This window comes from Sardina pilchardus, chromosome 5 (assembly GCF_963854185.1).
Source record: "Sardina pilchardus chromosome 5, fSarPil1.1, whole genome shotgun sequence".
Lineage (NCBI taxonomy): Eukaryota > Metazoa > Chordata > Actinopteri > Clupeiformes > Clupeidae > Sardina > Sardina pilchardus.
In genome coordinates this window covers 6,903,435-6,922,251 of record NC_084998.1, presented here as the reverse complement: position 1 = coordinate 6,922,251, position 18,817 = coordinate 6,903,435, and the positions used below count along the sequence as shown (strand labels likewise).

General features: G+C 42.9%; 1 protein-coding gene across 3 annotated transcripts; it reads right to left on the bottom strand.

Annotated features, from left to right (window-relative positions):
• Positions 1-2,251: 2,251 nt before the first annotated feature.
• akap10 (A kinase (PRKA) anchor protein 10) lies at positions 2,252-17,417 on the bottom strand. Of its 3 annotated transcripts, none has more exons than XM_062536161.1 (15): positions 17,220-17,417; positions 15,233-15,280; positions 14,416-14,601; positions 11,802-12,386; positions 10,250-10,348; positions 9,851-9,935; positions 9,628-9,751; positions 8,767-8,903; positions 8,375-8,519; positions 7,945-8,115; positions 7,057-7,166; positions 6,433-6,515; positions 6,084-6,136; positions 5,763-5,858; positions 2,252-3,671 (listed from the first exon to the last, which is right to left on the bottom strand). In XM_062536161.1, exons 1-15 carry the CDS (start codon positions 17,239-17,241, stop codon positions 3,666-3,668), a joined length of 1,950 nt encoding a protein of 649 aa, XP_062392145.1. In that variant the 5' UTR covers positions 17,242-17,417; the 3' UTR covers positions 2,252-3,665. The 3 variants fall into 3 exon arrangements, with proteins under 3 accessions (XP_062392145.1, XP_062392147.1, XP_062392146.1); XM_062536163.1 differs by having other exon boundaries at positions 6,433-6,512; XM_062536162.1 differs by having other exon boundaries at positions 7,057-7,163.
• Positions 17,418-18,817: the final 1,400 nt, after the last annotated feature.

Sequence of the window (18,817 nt, the reverse complement as noted above, 5' to 3'; positions counted from 1 at the left end):
GAAGCCAGTCTTAAGATGATTGCCTCTCCCCTACTGTCAGTCACAGTATGGGACAATAGGACATACCTCTCTATCTACAGTTCATATAATATAGGCTATTTGCTTAAAATAAGTACAAAGGGCTAGTCGACACTCACAAAACACAGTGACTTCTTCTCTAATAGGCTCTGGCAGATACATTCAAATCTGTCAGTCAGAACACTTGTAAATGTGGTTGTGAAAATGGACTCTCGGCACAGGTGACAGGCGTGGAACATTGGTCATCTTTCATCGCGCACACAACACACAATAAATTTGAGTGGGGAAGTTATATGATGTGCCATGACAAAAACAGACCTTGGGTTCTGAGATTTACAGCATCCCATCTGGAACTGTGGAGATTAATCTTAAAAACTGATTTACATAAACACCTTCAGAGGCACCTGCCACTTCCTGATTTACATAAGTGCACTGGCCCCATCACGGCACTGCATCCTCTTCCTAGCCTTTTAAATAATTCAGATGCATATTATGGCCATAGGGACTCGTTTTGCACAGTATGGTGCCATATTTAGGCTACAGTTATATCACAAGAACAGTGTCTCCAAAATAAGGTGTTCTCGTTGCAAGATGTAAAAGTAAAACTACCCGTTATCAAGAGGTAAAAGTAGGCATGTTTTAAAATGACAGCCCGTCCACACAAGTCCATTCCTAAATAACATCATCATTTTTCATATCACTTTACCTGCCACGAACTGGATGGAATTTCATCAAATCTTCCGAGGCCGCCGAAAGTGTAACATCTGTACATATGGTCCATAGACTCGGAGCAATGCCAAAGTAACCCGAAGCTCACAGAATCCTTATTTTTCAGGTGGTCCTTCACAATCCATGCAGGTGAGATAAAACTGAAACTACAGACAGCAACAAGGGCGGACGACAGGAGAACCCAAAAGCAACCAACACAGCTGAACATCCTCGCGGCTTGGGGGAACAGGCTCGGAGACAGATCAAACCCAACCCCGGCTTCTTTCTTCTTTCTATCCAGCAATGAATGCATTTGGAGTTCGCTTGCCCAGGTAGACAAAAAAGAAGCACTCCAGTAGTCTTACATCAGATAATCATCACTCGTATTGTGGAAAAATATTGCCCTTCTATCGACAAATGCGCCAAAAAAGGTAAATGAACGCCCCACGCATGGGTTCAATAAAACTACCGCCTCAGTTCACAAATTCAATTTCTAAAGAATGAGTAGTCCCATGTTGGCAGGGTTAAGATTCCTCTGTAAAACATTTTCCATTAGATGAAATGTCCAACAATTGTATAGTCATTAACAGGTGCAGACGGAAACGTTTGTCACACCCTAAACATAAGCTGAACACCGTTCACGGAGCACGCGCAACTGTCATCTTGCGGCTGGGTAGTCTCTAGCCTTTGAGAATATCGGTGTCGAGCTCTTTGCTGGCATATAAAAGGTAATAGAGGGCTAGTCCAATTCAGTTCGATTGCAACGGTCCACTTGTCCCGGCAGCTGAGTTGTAGGTTCAGTAGAGAGAGCTCGAGCGTGAGCGTGGTTGCCAACAAGAAGCTTGGTCAAGTTTAGAGTACATGGCCAGCGTCGCGCGCTGGAGTGGGCGTCTCCTCCTCAAGTGGGATGTTTTCGCGAGTCTCCTCGCAGGACCACGGAAACATACCTGGCTCATTGTTTTCATTTATCTTTACCATCTTTTTACAGTTCATGTGATTGTGTTACAAGCGTAGTGCTATCTAGAAAGCATTGCCACAACGTGACATAGTCCGTGCGTTATGGTCCACAGGACATAGGCTATTACGCTGGTTAAAAAACTAATATAAATTGAGGGAAAACAACATTTTTCTATTGTTTAACTGACAAACTGTCTCTGCACCATCCATAACGTCGTCTACCTTAGTTTACCTTGACATTATGATGATCCGTATACAGCTTCACTTTCGTTCCAACATGATTTGACTCATTTGACACGACGTGGACCGGAGCGCCATCATCTGGCTGCTTTATGTAACCTTCATCTGAAAGAGGCAGCTACTTGACCTTTTGACTTTTTTTGAGGATGTAATTATTTCTAGAATGTACAAAATTAATATGCCTATTTTAATGTGCTTTAAAGGGTCCCCCCCCCCCATTTTAACAACATATCTGGGCTTGTTAAATAGTCATTTAAAAAAAAAAAAAAAAATATCCAAACTTGATAGTTAAAACTCCAAATAATGACAAGATGCAGCATTTCAATAATATATGTATTTAAATCAAACACAATTTAAATATATTATAGATTAGGTACACATATATATATGTCAGAAAACATATTACAGGTACATAGTACCAAAAGTCTTTTTCTGGTTCTTTTCCATATCTCAATGAGGTCCAACGTAATCTTAACATTATATTCACTGAGTACACTTTGTAAATGAACAGTCATCAATGAGACATGTTTTTAACATTGGTTTTCCATATCATACAAAAACAAAACAAAAAAGGACAACAACCACCATAAAATAACTAACATTAATACATGGGATAAACCAGAAATCTACATCTTAATAGCACACAGCCTGGAGTTTTACATTGCAACTAGCACTTCAGTCCACTGGAGTTGAACCTTTATCAACACATTTAAAAAAAAAAAAAAAAAAAAAAAACAATGGCCTATATCAGTGGGAAGGTGACAGGAAGTTGCTACAAGTAGCAGGCAGAGTTTTTGCCAGACTTGAAGATCAGTAATATCCATTCCAGTTTTACAGAGACTCTGTAATGCTCACCTGAACCTTAGACAAGAGGAAATGACTTCACTTCTATGACCAGTACAACAAAGAGAGTTTTACTCCAGGAGAGCAAAGAATTACATTTGTAAATAATTCTGGACATGGAGCCTATTCACAAATAGTAATCCTTTCATTTAAAAAAAAAAAAAAATGCATCACAACTTCAAAGATTTCTTTTAAAAGGAATGAATGGTCGGGAGGAAGAGCAGAAGAGATGGCCAGGGGAAAGGGAAAGTAGAGAGAGAGAGAGAAAGAGAGAGAGAGAGAGAGGGAGGGGGAAATATGGTGAATGATCTGGTCTTCATCACTACGACTGGAAGTCTCCTTCACGTCCATGCCTGTGCCCTTCCTTCCTTCCCTCCCAGTTGGCATAGTAACAGCAGAATATCAACACCGAGGCTTTTTGAAGTTCTGCAGCCTACAAATGTTCCTCCCAGCACGCTTCCCTCGGGCCTTTGTTCAGTAACGTCTGATGCTGTTGTGCAACGTCTTTGCTTTTTTTTCTCTCTCACTTGGCTACGCACTGCTTTTGTCTTCACATCCTTAAAAAAAAGTCTTCTTAGTGCTTGATATGGAGACGGTGGATGATTCCTTGTTTTTTTTCTACTTTTTCTTCTTCTTCTTCTTCTTCTTCTTCTGTTGTTGAACTGAGAAACATAGATAGAAACATGCTCCCTTCCCATCCACACGACCTCCTTCCAATAGAGCGCAGCGAAATGCAGGAAGTCATGGAATGCCTTGATCACATCTTCATAAGGAAAGTTGTTCTAGCGGTTGTGTGGAGTGTGCAGGTCCATCACATGACACACGTCGCCACTCAGCTCCAGGCTATAGCGAGGGGGCGGGGGGAAGGACAGCGACTTTGGTTCTTCATGATACAAGGGTCATAGCTGCACACAGAAGCAAACCGACTGTTAGGATATGGAATCATCATGCAAGGCACACAACCAGGAAAAATATGCTTCCTTCCAGATAAAATATTCTAAGTATAGTCATGCAGTGCCATTCATGGACATGAGCGATGCACTGGGTTAGAAGTTGGTCACTATCCCCTGACAGTAACCCCATTGCATATCCTTTAAACCATCTTGGTATTTGTTCTTGTGTATCCTGGTCATTACCCTCAGCTAGTCCTTACAAATTAAGCAAACTTAAATAGAAAAACTGAAAACAGCGTTCACACTCTATGACATCCACTTCATACATCCATAACTGAAATTAGCGGATAATTGAATTCATAGCTAACAGGCGGACTGGAATATGGGATGTAGCCATTTTGCTCATTTCGTTTGTTTTTTTAAACTTATATTAGTCAATATTGTTCAAAGTCAGAATTAGTGGTTTGGTTAATACCAAGGCACGAGACCAACAAAGATTTCAGCCTCAACTGCCAAGAACATTGATTGGAGTGCAAAGGAAAACCCCTCAAGCTACTCCATCTGAACTACAGGCTTCAGACATTTAGACATTTTGCCATTTAGACATTTAGCTGATGCTTTCATCCACAGCGACTTACAAAAAAAAGGGAAGACAATCAAGGTACAGTCCTACAAGGACATGTCAGTGCCATAATAAGTGGGATAGTCCAGTGATAAATGCTAGATTAAGTGCTAGATGTGCAGTTGCTGGTAGTGCTAGGAGAGGAGGAACTCTCTAAAGAGCTGGGCCTTCAGGAGTTTTTGAAGGCAGAAAGGGACACCCCTGCTCTGGCCTCACTGCAAGAGAGTAACATCATCATAGTTTCAAGATCCACGATAAGGAGGAACTTGAGCAAAGGTGGGCTGCCAGAAAAAGTGAGTACTGTGCCAATGCCACAAGAGAACATGTTTAAAGTATGCCAAACAGCACTTAGACAAGCCTCGGAACTTCTGGAATAAAGCCATTTGGAGGGATGAGACCAAAACTGAACTTAATGGGTCACAACCATAAAGGCTACATTTGGAGAGGACTCAACATGGCCAACAAGTGTACCATCCCTACTGGGAAGCAGGAAGATGGATCTCTGATGTATTATTATTAGTAATAAAGATACTAATACACAGCCATCACAAAAGACTGTAAGCCATCATTCATGCTAAAGAGGGCAGTACACAATATACTACTACAACTACTTTTGTAAACTTTTGAACAGGGATAATGTAATATATTCTTAATTGCTATGTTGTTGAGTCCCATTATAATAAAAGTAATGTGTTTTGTTTGAACACTTGAGTTTTCTTAAACAAATGCACACATTTGACAAATTCTGCCAGGGTGCGTAAATCTATGAGCACAGCTGTATATGTAACTATTATATAAAAGTCTGTAACTATTTTCAGACTGTTCACCTTTCACTTCATTAACATCCCACCAGCACTTCCAGGAATACAGTATGTGTCTTATGTGTCTAAAATGTCTTCCATAAGCTATACAGACCAAAGATTTTAAATAAAATGTTGGTATTGAAATATGTACAGTGCTTGTTCACAGATGCAAGGTCTCTGGCTTGTTGGAGTTGTGTGACTTGTTATGTTAAAGCAACACTAAAGCACTTCCTCTGTTGCACGCACGCTTTTTGTTTATCCAGCAAATAACGATGTCCACAGACAATGTAGAGTATGTTGCATGATTTTATGAAAGTATGGGGCATTGCAACATCACATTAAGTCAAATTTGTAGTTTCTCATGTCTCATTTCATCTAACTACAGGTACGCTACCTGATCTGGTAAAGTTACATAGCACGGTTATAGCCAATAGAGGGCTGCAAAGTGAATGCACAAGTGCCGTTCACCCTGTTGAGAGTTGATGAACCGCTGAAATGATTTTGGCAAACATTACTTTAAGATACGAAAAACTCTTTAGTGTTGCTTAAATGTGCAGTCAGATGGCATCCCAACCCACCTGCCTAGGGTCAGTTACAGTAGAGTAAAGAAATGTAATGTTATGTTATGATGTTATTACAGGTATGTTAAAGTGCAGTCAGATGGCATCCCTGTTGTACCTTAGTGGATTTGACTCCAGGGCTATCGTGCTGTGACTGGTGCATGACGTCGTTCACAATCATCTTGGCTATCTTCCAGGCCATCTCCTCTTGCGCCTGCAATCGCCAACAATTACAAGAGACCACAATGAGGACACATCAAAACCCCTTCAGCTCATCGGAGTTACCACCAACACAGTGGTTAAAGAGATACATTTGTTGTTCATTCTGAATGACACACTATTCTAACTTATAATGGGCCGATTTTCACTTCTGATAACAGCAAATGAAAGAATGGAAAAGTATAAACTGAATTTTTCCGACAATGATAAGCTGACCCACCTCGTCTGAGTTTCCCTGCACCCATTTCTTCATTGCTTGAGAAAACATGGAGCCTGTGAGAGAATGAGATAAAGACAGAGAGAAACACAGAGGAGAAAAGGAGAAACCGCATGAAAAAGAGTGTTTTATTCCCCACTTTCAGAGTGTCAAGAAGTCAAGGCTCTGTCGTCATGTTCATTCAGAGATAAGTAACCAATGGACTGGCAATAATAAATTCCTTTCAAAGTATGGCACACTTCTCTTCTTCTAGTCTACTTGATGTCTCATAGTATGTGCCACTGTATGTGTGTGTGTGTGTGTGTGTGTGTGGGTGTTTGTGTGTATGTATGTGTGTGTGTCTTTGTCTCACCTTTAGATTTCTTCACATCAGGTTCCGGTTCAGCCTCTCTAATGAATTGGCCGAGCTCGTTCACCTTCCCAAACGTCATTCTTCTAAACAGAAGGGGGAGACGGCATCTCTTAATGTACAGCATGTGGAACATCTCCTTTACAGCGCCTGAGGCCACCTATACCCTCTCAGTCATCCAGTCTTTTATTTGAATCTAGGGAATACGTTGTTATGCATGTACTGTAGAACGTGTGTGTGTGTTTGTGTGTGTGTGTGTGTGTGGTGTGTGTGAGAGAGAATTAATCATTTGTCATTTTCAACATTTGATATGTTTGTCCTTTTTGCAGCTAAATATGGCTTTATGACATTTGTAGATTATTACACTCCGTTTTCATTTGCATTTCACACAATGTCCCAACTTTTTCTGTGTTGGGGTTTCACTTGAGAAGCAGTAGTAATACTCTATTTGCTTTCAAACATCAAAATGGAAAATGAAAATAACATTCTTCAATGAAATATTAATTGTTTAACAGATTGTGCATACACTGCTATTGAGGATGGAAGAAAATAATTATACTACAATTATTACAATAAGTAATTATAATAATCATACAGATAATTAAAGTTTAAAGAGTTAATACTGACCCAGCATAGGGTCTCTGGTACAATGACTCCGGGTCCAGACTTGCGATGTCGACAGTAATTGCTTCATCAAAGTTCTTCAGAATCTTAATGGCTGCTCTTTTGGTACCCTGCTGCCAAGAGAAGACTCATACATCAGGGACAGACACACCTACAGAACACTCCGTCACTGCCAACACCAGAGCTATGTTAGGGAACAGCAATGGGTGGAGAAGGAGAATAACAGCCTCAAAATAGTACACACACAACTACTCAGGGGTCTTTTTCCCAAAAACCATAGTTGCTAACTATGATAGAAACTACCTTGGTTCACTGCCAAATATGAGTCTGTAGATTGGAGTTACGCATGGCATGCACAAACATTTCGGCGTCATATTGTCTCAGATCACGTTTTTCATTTTCGAAAATTAAAAAATATTTGTAAGCTCTTACTAAAATGTGACCCAAATACTACCGAACATCAAGTTCAACACCGTATCTCTATATCGTTAATGTATCTGTAACGTGTGACTCAAATACGGTCAGATTTGGCAGTGACTATGCTTTTGGGAAACACACCCTAGCTGAACAGCTATGGAGAAGACATGATGTCCCCTTGTGACCTCGGCATAAGATATCCGTCCTAAAGCTATCTCTGTTTTTTCACAATGTAAAACAAAAACAAACAAGGGCTGTCATTTGTAATTCAACACAGTGGACACCACTGGTGCCCTTCTCTGTCTCCTACCATCCAGACTGGTCCACTAACATTTACACAGGAGGATTTCCCCAGTGACCTGCACTGAACAGGTCACATGAGAGCAGGCCAATCAAATGTCACAGACTCAGGGGTCAGCGAATGGGAGAGCAAGGGTCCGTCACCAGGAAGCCGGGATGGACCGAGGAAGTTACCTGGGCTTGAGACCCCTCGGAGGCATTTGTGCTTCGCTCGTTGTCCGAGGGCACGCTGTTTCCAGGGGCGCCGGCGTTCCCCCCGACAAACTCATCCGCCCGCACCGAATTGATAAGGTCACTCAAATACTTGTAGTAAAGGTTACTAGACAAGAAGCCAGGCAGGTAGACCTGCAGACGAGACAACCACAAACAATACATGACAATGAACTTGAAACAGAAACAGAATGCAAGATTTATCTATATGTTGTTGTCCTTCACTGCAAGAGAGAAATGTGTTCATTTTTCTTTTGCTTCATGCATGCTATTTTTTCCATGAGTGTGTCAGTCCAGCTATATCCTCTTCTCTAGCTCAAATAACAAAATAGGGGAACGCAAGTAAAGTCCACAGACTGTCCTGGTGGGTTCTGAATCTGAGGTGCTACGCTACCGTCTCCATGGTGGTCCAGGCCTGCCTGAGGGGAGTGGTGAAACAGTCAGGGAGAGGGCCGCCCTCCCGGCAGATGTTGGACTCGATCTCCATTCGTACCGAGTCATCGAACCCCAGAGGGTTGGTGGCTTGGAGAGAAAAATACCTGCAGAGAAGCCAGAGAGAGACAGAGAGAAAGAGAGAGAGAAAGAGAGAGAGAGAGAGAGAGAGAGAGAGAGAGATATTAGTGTGGGAACCAGGTGAGTCAAGACCTGTTTTACAATTAGGCCTGGGTGTCAAAATATTTGTACTGCTAACACATAACATATGCTATAAAAGATCACAGGGAATTACTCCATTGCTTGCCCCTGCATGCCGTCATATGCAACAGTTTTTGAAACAGAAAGCCTCACTTGTCATAGAGGATCATGGCATCGTTCTGGGCCTCTTGACCGTCGTACTGGCCTTTCTTAGCAGCAAGCTGATCCTGGAAGTTGTCTGCAGCCAGCCAGAACTGCAAGACGTTGACAGCTTCCTCCTTCTCCATGTACTGCGGAGTGGACAGAGGGGGAAAACAAGAGCGTTTACTTTCCCAGAACTTCCCTTTTTCATGTAGTCATAGTCCACACCCTTCATTAAGCAACCCTTCCTTCTGATGCCTATCTGTCTCACCAAATGGAGAGGAGAGAACCCAACAGAGTCTAGCCGGCCCATACGACTTCAAACCACATCATTATTTCAAACTTTTACCTTGATTACGACAATTGTGAGCGATCGTTTATTTCACACTGCCCTTATAGTTATCACACAACAATGATGAGCACTGCTTTCTTTTGCGGTATAAGCTGCTTGGCTCAAGGCTTGTTGGATGGTGTTTGCTCTCCTGTCATTCATGCCATCAACGTGGTTTTGCGTGAACTCTGACAAGCGTCAGTTTGACAGGGCAGAGGCACGTGAGCACGACACAGTATTTTCTGTTATCTACGTAGACAACTCATGAATGCACACACTGGGGCAAAGTAACTAATTAATCAACATGAGCTAGATTAATTCAGTGATAGGTTGTAAATGTCAGTATCAACACATTTTCAGCAAATTACGTAGCTCTGCTACACTGCGCTCCTTCTTAGATGTGGGTGGAGACATAAAATCAAAGGTATTACTGAGACATTCTTATTGGAAGCGCATACAGATTTCTGTCTGAATCCCGTCTCTGTAATATCAGCTGTCTTAGTAGCAGACCACCCTTTGTCTGACAACATCTCTGCTCTCACCTCGGAGAAATAGAAGAGGGCAGACTCGCTGAACAAGATGTCCGCCAGGAAGACGGATCCACTCGTCAGCACCTCGATCTGATATTTACAGAAGTGATGGCTGCGCATGAATTCACTTAAGTGCCTGTTATGGATTTTAAGAGGAGACAATGTTACATGCATAAAAATATACGGGTAAAAATGAGAGGTGATTTAAAGGACTAAGACGCAGACAGACACTCACTGTTGTTCCATGATAGTGATGACTACAGACTGTGCAATAACAAAGCAGTTAGGATCCACCTGACCGTCTTCCCCACAGATTTTAGCTACAGGAGATAAGAGAGGGAAACGCAAGGAAAAGAATATTAACCAAAGCCATTGTGTGGGTGTGTGTGAGAGAGAGAGAGAGCGAGAGAGAGAGAAAGAGAGAGTGAAAAAGAGAGGGTCATGTACACAGAACATTCCTTTGTAGTATCAATAAAAACAAATCTGAACACTAAGCCAGTATCAAAAGGGCTCTAAGCCTGGAGCATATGCAAACCAGTCTTAATAATTTATAAGCATTCAAACATGATCAAAACTCTTCAGTTCTCCACTCACTGATGAGAAGCGGGAGTTGGGAATAAAGCGGAGGCCTTACCCACTATGTCATTTCTGATCTGCTCTGTGATGGGAATAGGCCTAGCAGCATCTGGAGAGATATACTTGGTGAAGATGTTCACGGCATCCCTCTCTATACCTGGAGAGAAAAGGGAATATCACATTAAAAATGGAAAAGACCTGGATCACACCATTTTTATCAGGATTTTCCATATACCAGACCCCGCATTCACTAAAATGATCTTTTCAGACAAAATGTTTATAATGAATGATGTATTTTCATCAGTAATATATGTTACTGTAAAACAATGATAGCTGCCATTCAAAGCAAGTTAATTCCACTAACGTGGATAACATACTACACTCTATTAGTCCAAATTAATGTTACTACGGTATACACATATCTATTGTCTTCAGGTGCCAACTGGTAATGAGGACACAAAGTACTGACATTCAAATGGCAAGACATTCTTAAATCCTTATAGATTTATATCCTGTATACATTTAATTGATCCTGCATACATTCTGGGAAAGATGCACCACAGACTTTGAACACTGTGAGCCTTCAAGTGTCATGTGCTTTTTCTTTCTCTTTCAGTTAATGGTACACTTTCCGTGACCTAAAAAGATCTGACCATTGGTGTTATGTGCTGCTGAGTGTGATTAAGGTTACGGAGGAAATGTCTCCAAGAGCCTAGTAAAATGTGCACACACACACACACACACACACACACACACACACACACAGTACACACAGTGCGCACACAGACACAATGTGCACACAGCTAGCTGTGTTTTTACAGCAGGGCTGTTCCGGGTCCACTCTGACCTGCAGGCTGATCAGGCTTGGTCGTCCCCGCTGAACTGACGTGATGTCATTAAGCTCCAGCGAGTTCTCAGAGGCCCCAGAAGCCCCAGAAGCCCCAGGCTTTATCACTTGTCACTCCACAATGAAGGCAACAAACAGCGCTGCGACTGTTAAGCTGTTCGGGCTTATCGGTTGTAGTAGCCGCATATATCATCTACGATTCAGCACTTATCAGCACTGTTTCAACAACTCACTTAAAGTAGCCACGATAACGCCACGTCAAAACAAACACCACATCTCTCTCTCTCTCTCTCTCTCTCTCTCTCTCTCTCTCTCTCTCTCTCTCTCTCTCTCTCTCTCTCTCTCTCTCTCTCTCTCTCTCTCTCTCTCTCTCTCTCTCTCTCTCTCTCTCTCTCTCTCTCTCTCTCTCTCTCTCTCTCTCTCTCTCTCTCTCTCTCTCTCTCTCTCTCTCTCTCTCTCTGAGACATCTCATTACGCAGAAAACTAGATTCTTCCCTTTTTCCCACTGACATTCCCTTACATTGTCATATCATAGTATCAGGACTGACATGTACAGAAATATATCTTTATAGAACTGCTTTGCAAACACCACCACCGTAGCTTTGATAAGCTGCAAAAAGGCATAATGGTCGCAGTTACGCACAATAAAACCTGATTATACAGCTCCTTTGTGTTCACGGACTTTATTTTATGATACCCCTCAGCAGCCTGGAGGGGTAAAGGCTGCGCATGCTCCCAACTGAACCCAGGACTCATGACTTACTCTTCATGAGCTTGTCGGACAGCTCTCTCAGTGCACTGGTGGAGGGGACCTTGAGGGGGGTTCCGGTGCGGGAGGAGGGCTGTCGGGTCGGGGTGTCGGCCCTGGAGTGCGGCTGAGGCGTGCCGGGCCGCTGGCCCACGTCCAAGCTGAAGGAGTTCCGGTGGACGAGGACGGCGGCGACGGCAGCGGCGGCGGCGCCGTGGGAGTTCGGGTCCTGCGGGCTGGGCGTCAGGGGCCGCGACGGCGGCTGCGAGGAGAAGGGGTCGGGGAGGTCGGCCACGGCGTCGGCCAGGGTCCGCCGGACGTCGGAAGGGGAGTCGGGCGAGCCCGGGGAGCCCAGGCCGGACGCCGGCTCGGCCAGGGAGCTGTGCTTGACGGAGTTCAGGCTGTGCGCTCGCACCCGGGACCAGCTGGTGGCGCGGAAGCTCTCGGCCTCCAGCCAGAAGCGCACCAGGTGGTCGGCCGAGCGCGTCTCCATGAACTGGATGTAGTAGGGCATCGCCACGTTGTCCCGCAGCACCTGGTCCACCGTTTTGGACAGTCGCGAGCGCGTGTCCTGGGCCTGGTAGTTCACACTGGAGCGGCCTGCGTGAAACAAGTCACTCATTCAGAGCCATATAAAGAGAGAGTTGCGACAATTTTCTGTACCCGGGTTGTCGCAACTCTCCCTTTATATGGCTCTGCATTCATTCAACTTCATCACAAGCCAGCTTTGCATACCACAACCTGCTGCTCTGTACAGTACATGCTGCATAAGCCAAAGTGCAAAGAAAATCCGTTTAACAGGATATGTAGGAATATGGACACCACATTAAAAGATTGATACATTTATTAAATGTTAGCAGTTGACAACTTCACTGCTTCACTGATTCAGAAAATCCGTTTAACAGGATATGTAGGAATATGGACACCACATTAAAAGATTGATACATTTATTAAATGTTAGCAGTTGACAAGCTCTTTTAAACTTTTTGAATGTAAAAAAAAAAAAATCACTGCCAAGCTTTTTTGGAGGTTCCACTTTCATTACTTAAACAGCAGTCAAATGTCAACCGTGGCCTCACATTCAAGCAGTTTCGGCATTGCCCCTCCTGCGGCCCTTCAACACACCCAAATAGAGAAACAACAATAACCCCCCCCCCCAAAAGGAGGTCACAAAGTCTAGCTTGGAGCGAAGCCCTTCCCCTGAGACCCGGCATCACATTACAACATCAGTCCACAGAGAGAGGTCAGTCACTGTCTACAAAGGGGCAATGGCAGCCACCAGAGACACAGGGCCCAACACACAATGTCTGTATTATTCGGCCCAGTGTCACAGGCGGGGTGTGCGCCGCACTGTAGACACCAGGATTAGCAATCCAACAAGAGCAACTAGCCCGACTGACTGACGAGGCCCTTAGCTCATAGTGGCCCCGCGGCATTCCCACACCCCCGCACTGCACCACTGGTTCTTCCACAGCAACCGACACCTATTGTTAGCAGGCCTCTGGTTCAGGCGAGTACAGTAACTCTACCGTTAACCAACAGAAAAGGCACTACAGTCAAAACACCGGGAGGTCAAGTCAAGCCAAGTCATGCGCAGCCCCAGAACTCTTTGAGGACAGAGAGGTTTGTCTGTTGAGGCATTCAACAGCCACCTCCCATTTCACAACACAAGAAATGCGCAGCTGAGGTGTCCTGCCTCGCCCCTCAACACCGAGATGCATACAGTGCTGACTAGCGGCCTATAATTACAGCAATTACAGCAGGAACCATACACACCTGTTACAGTGCTAACCGCTACATTTTGCCCAAGTACGCTAGGGAAGTATAAGCATTATAAACCAAGCTGATGTAAAGGTCAACCTTTTTTTTTTTATTTTAGGTAGAGATGATATTTTTACCAGAATGAAATATATTTATATCCAGAGGTTTGCAACGTAAGTGTTCTCCTGAGGTACAACAGAGATCTTTTCCATCATCTCCCCTCCTACGTCTTTCTCAGGCGTTCAGTCCATCAAAGTGTTTAGGCTATGGGAAGCATGGGAATCATAGGCCGAGGTCATGAAGTAACAGCAGAGAGGGTTAAAGCGGAGCAGTAATGAAGGATCTTTGGTAACAATAAGGGTGGTGTGTTTCTAGAGGGCAACTGATGCTATCGTTCAGTTAAATCTGAACAAAAAATGAGCCCACTTTACAGAGATGTTTTGACCCAAAGTTCCAGTATGCTCTTTGAGGGCAGGGAAGGTGCCAAACTGTCCGATCAGAACACCAAAAAACAAGCATCACTAATCTCATGATTAAACTGAAGTCCTCTGCTTTCTTTGAATAGAGTTGCCATCAAATCCATAAATTAAGAAGCACTCCACACAATCACCAACTTTGTTACATATTCTCCATAGATGACTGAACAGTTTCCATTTCAGAGAAAAAAGATTACCTATTAAAACACCACACAATAACCATAAACGAGGGACCACATGTATTGAATTCAAAATAGAAACAAACCAAAGAAAATTCACTGTGTGTTTCAGGAGAGTCTTTATCTCTAGTGGCGGTAGCTGTTCTAAGCAGTTCTCAGCAGTTCTCGGCAGTGCTAAGAGATAACCACTGATAAGGTAAAAGGGAAACGCACCAAGGTCCCCAAAGTGCGCAGCCTCCATGTGGCTGGGCTGCTTCTTGAGGATGGCGGTGCGACCCCGGGCAAAGGAGTCCATGTTGGCGGAGATGGCGTTGATGGCCACATGACTGGGGCCGGCTGCCTCCAGGATAGCATGCTGATTACGAGGGCTGACGGACGGGGAGTGTGGGGACACTGGACCTGAGGAGGAAGAGAGAAACAGACAGACAGACAGACAGACAGACAGACAGACAGACAGACAGACAGACAGACAGACAGACAGAGGACACAGACACAGACACAGACAGAGAGACAGACAGAGAGGCACAGAGAGAGACAGACAGAGAGACAGACAGAGAGGCACAGAGAGACAGACAGAGAGAGAGAGAGAGAGAGAGAGATAATGAATAATAGAGAACTATTGGCTTGAATGAGCATTAATGTTTTGTGAAGGATTTTCTTGTGCATGTGACCTGACTTTAACGCTTACAGACGACACAGTCTGTCTCTTACATTTCCTTACAAACAGTCTCATATTAATGGAGCATATTAACCATACTAAGTGATTCTATAATAAAATTTACATCCAAATCATATATATTCAATTCGTCACAACTTAGCCCTGATGTCCTCTCACTCTCCTTTCAGTACAGGTAGAGAACTAAGGTGGGCAGGGTTTGCCTCGACTCTGTATTCCATTCAACCATGCTAAAATGTAAAATGAACTTGCATGCTGCCCTCAGTCCAAGGCAAGAGGGTTGTGAACAGACTATGCATCAAATAATGACCATTTATGAGCAAAAATCTCTCTCTATTTCAGCTTAAAAGTTACCTCGACTGGCTTTAACTTCGGCAGGCTTCTCAAGATCCTTTCCTTTTGCTGCAGAGAAACAAACAGGATTGAGCATATATATTAACAGCCTATACAGTATGCAATATAGCATGTGTATGCCTATATAGTAAGCAAGCATGTGTATGTGCATATGCATGTAGTAACCGTACTAAAGACCTGGAGAGTTTAAAAACAAGTTATTTCACAAGATACAATGCAAGTAATAGAAAACATATGTAGGCAAAAGGAACTTAAACATGCACACACAAAAAAAAATTAGCTACACAATACTTAAGAGACAAATATGTACTCTTGTATCTGTGTGAATCAAATATGATGCAATAAACCGTTTCGGCTTTACCAGAATGGATGAGTTAAAGTGGAAGCTATCTGTGAATGTGCTCCCTAACTGGGCAGGCAGGCCTCCCTCACATGATTCAGGCATTTGCAGGCCCCCACACACTTAACAACCTCACTCCCGGAGGATATGGTTAAGTAGAGACAAAAAATCAAAACAGGGAAAATCTTTTAATGGACTCCAGGAATTCAAAGAAGATCTGGAAATGCACTGTAAGATACCAATACAATGGCGAACTGTAAAGGATGGGCAAAATAGATACCCATTTCATAGTTGTCAAAGAGGGACCATATGTTCATTCTGTTCAAGACAAAAAAATCCCCTTAAACTATATAAAGCCATGCACATAAAAAAGGCTGCAAGGTCACAGCATCATCAAGCCTGCACCTACCTTAAACTGTCACATTACACAGTTGAACTTGAACACAAAGGTGCTGAGGATTTCTCCTGAATTTACTGACCATGATGATGACTATTGTAAAGTCTGTGGTTATTGTTCAAAATCAGACAACCAGTGATAGACAGCAAATGCACAGATTCATATGTAGGAAATGTATGTTTGTCAATACAGAGCATATCAATTGACAGTAGAGAGCAATAGGCCGACATCCTTATTTGAGTGTGCTGTTTGTCAGATTTGCTGTCAAAAAATGTGTCGGTTTCACATCTGGAACAGCACTACATACTTTGCCCTTGGCTGTTTTAGGATAGCATCTTCAAGTCAGAACAAACACACAATACATGGTTGAAAAAAGCTTGGGGGTAGAAATTAACAAAAAATCATACTGCTCTTTTCGTTTAGCCTGGAAAACACGTTTAGTGCACCTTTAAGCCTTACAACAAACCTCTTTGCTCTACAAAAAAGAACAATATTTCACTGTTATTTAATGAGAACTTCACTGGAAGATAATCTACAGAGCAGGCCTTTCGGATAGCCTTAAGAACTTTGAACACTTTATGTTTGGCTTCGGTGCCATTCAGATAATATTATCCTATGTTTCAATAGCAGCTAATCTGAAGGACAGCTATGTCCCACCGATGCTGCCACTTCAACGGGATTCAGATTCACCTCTATGGATCTCTTCTGCTCCTTGACGTTCACTGAGGACTAACAGTGTAAGACCATTCAGGCGTGAAACCAGTCCATCTGTCCAGTTTCTGCCCTGACTGTAAAACGACTTGATTTTCGGTCGGCATTATCAGCTACACATCTTATGTACCCTCGACTTCCCGTTGTTGTGCAGTCTTGGAAAAGGCGACCGACAGTAAAACAAGATGCCTTCGAGATGTTGATGCATCATGGAAACGTGAAATTAAATTACAATAAGGGGTGAGGGGAGTTCTCATACATATAAGCCTCGATGACTTTTCATTCGCGATAACCTAACCTGACACTGCAACGTTCACCCTGATTAGCCTCGACAATTGCAGATGGTGCTTGGAAACACGGGGCGAAACTGAACGATTGTCATGCAATACGAGCATCTACCAACCGGGCAGGACCCAGATTCGGCATTCACTGTCGGGTACTGCTGGGCTTGGGTCAGGTTGCATATCTTTACGCCTAGCTGCTACTAAACAGATAACGTTAGCCTGAAGGGGAATATAGCTAGCTGGCTACTTCCTTACCTTTCCGTTTAAAAAACGACATCGTTGAAAAAACGCTGTGAATATGTTCTCAGCTCAGTGACAGCATCCCGTGAAATCATGTGTCCCCTCATTCATAACAATCGTGTTAAACTGCGTGCAGAAGCAGTCAAATCCCAATTTTCCTCCCTCTTTTCTCAGTTGGCCCGGTCGCCATATTGTCAATAAACGTCTCACTTCCGGAATGCTGCCGCAGCATTGTGGGAAACGTCAATAACTCGATCAAAACAGACGAGGGCAGTAGAAACAAGGATTTCACATGGGCCCCGCCTATCTAAATTCTTTGGTAGACACCAAAGCCACTTTCGGGTGACATTTTTATATATAAAAAAGGCCTTTTAAGGTTTCAAATCTAGACTTAAGACCAAACTGTGCTTTTGTTCTAACACAGAGTTGCAAATTCTAAATCTGCTTTGAAAATAATCCTACCTTATGTCTCTTCTTTTGTCTTTTTAATTATTCTTTAGTTTAAATGATTTTACCTTGCGTTAATGTAGGCCTATTCTTTTTTATTATGATCTTTACCTTGTAAACTGTTCTTTGATATTGCCTTTCTATGCTTTTATTTGTTATCACTGTTTTTTTGTTTATGTAAAGCACATTGAATGACCTCTGTGTGTAATGCACTATAAAGATAAACTTAAACTTCACTTGAGATGCAAATTCTTTCAGATAGCTATCTCCAATATGTCTCTCCAGACTCACTGCAGCGGTTTGAAGTTGTGGCAAAGATGAAGGCAACATGTTGTCCCTCTGATGTTATTCCATCACGCCTTTTAAAAGACGTATTTTCTTGCAATCAGTCCCCTTATATTATACATTGATCTTTGTCAAACATCCTCTCCTCTTTCAAGCACGCCATTGTATATGTGTGTGTGTGTGTGTGTGTGTGTGTGTAACCCCTTCTTAAGAAGCCCAGCCTCAATCCAAATGATCAAAAAAAAACCCATAGGCCTATATATAGCATACAGTGTGTAGAGATCTAACCGCCTGTACTGTAGGTACATAGCTATACAGTATATGACTGATCTGTTGACACCATACTCCACATCTAGGTCACAGGTCATCATCTCAACGCTTCCTCTCTATTCCCCACACACGCCTTCAAGTTTAAAGGTGGATGAAAGCGTTCCCTGTCATTGCTATAGGCTCTGGAACAACCTCCCCCAGATGCAGGTTCAGCCCCACTTTTGCCAGTTTTAAATCTAAGTTGAAGACCCATCTTTTTACTCTTACTTTTACCCCAAGTTAAGACTCGTGCTCTCCTAAGCCCACCCCTTCTCACAATTCCGGCTTCATCATCCATTCTCACTAACTACTAATTTTATTTTCTTATTACATATTTTATTGTCTCACTTGACTATATGTTTTACCCTTTTAGCCTTACTGTTTCAATTTTATTTTGTGTTTTTACCCCTTTAGCTTACCTGTTTTATTTCGGTATTATATTGCATTGCTAGTCCTATTTTTATTTGCTTTACTCTAACCGGGTAAGAACTGTGTCTTTAACATTGTACTCTGCCATGATCTTTTTGCTGGGAAGCACCTTGAGTCAACTGCTGTTGTTTGTTAAGTGTACT

Excerpts from the sequence above, each read along its gene's own strand:
- akap10 (XM_062536161.1), bottom strand. The coding sequence starts at position 17,241 with ATGTCGTTTTTTAAACGGAAAG. Across the intron at positions 8,904-9,627 it reads CCCTCTTCTATTTCTCCGAG|TACATGGAGAAGGAGGAAGC; the intron begins GTGAGAGCAGAG and ends TCCACTCCGCAG. Across the intron at positions 7,167-7,944 it reads CCGAGGGGTCTCAAGCCCAG|CAGGGTACCAAAAGAGCAGC; the intron begins GTAACTTCCTCG and ends TTCTCTTGGCAG.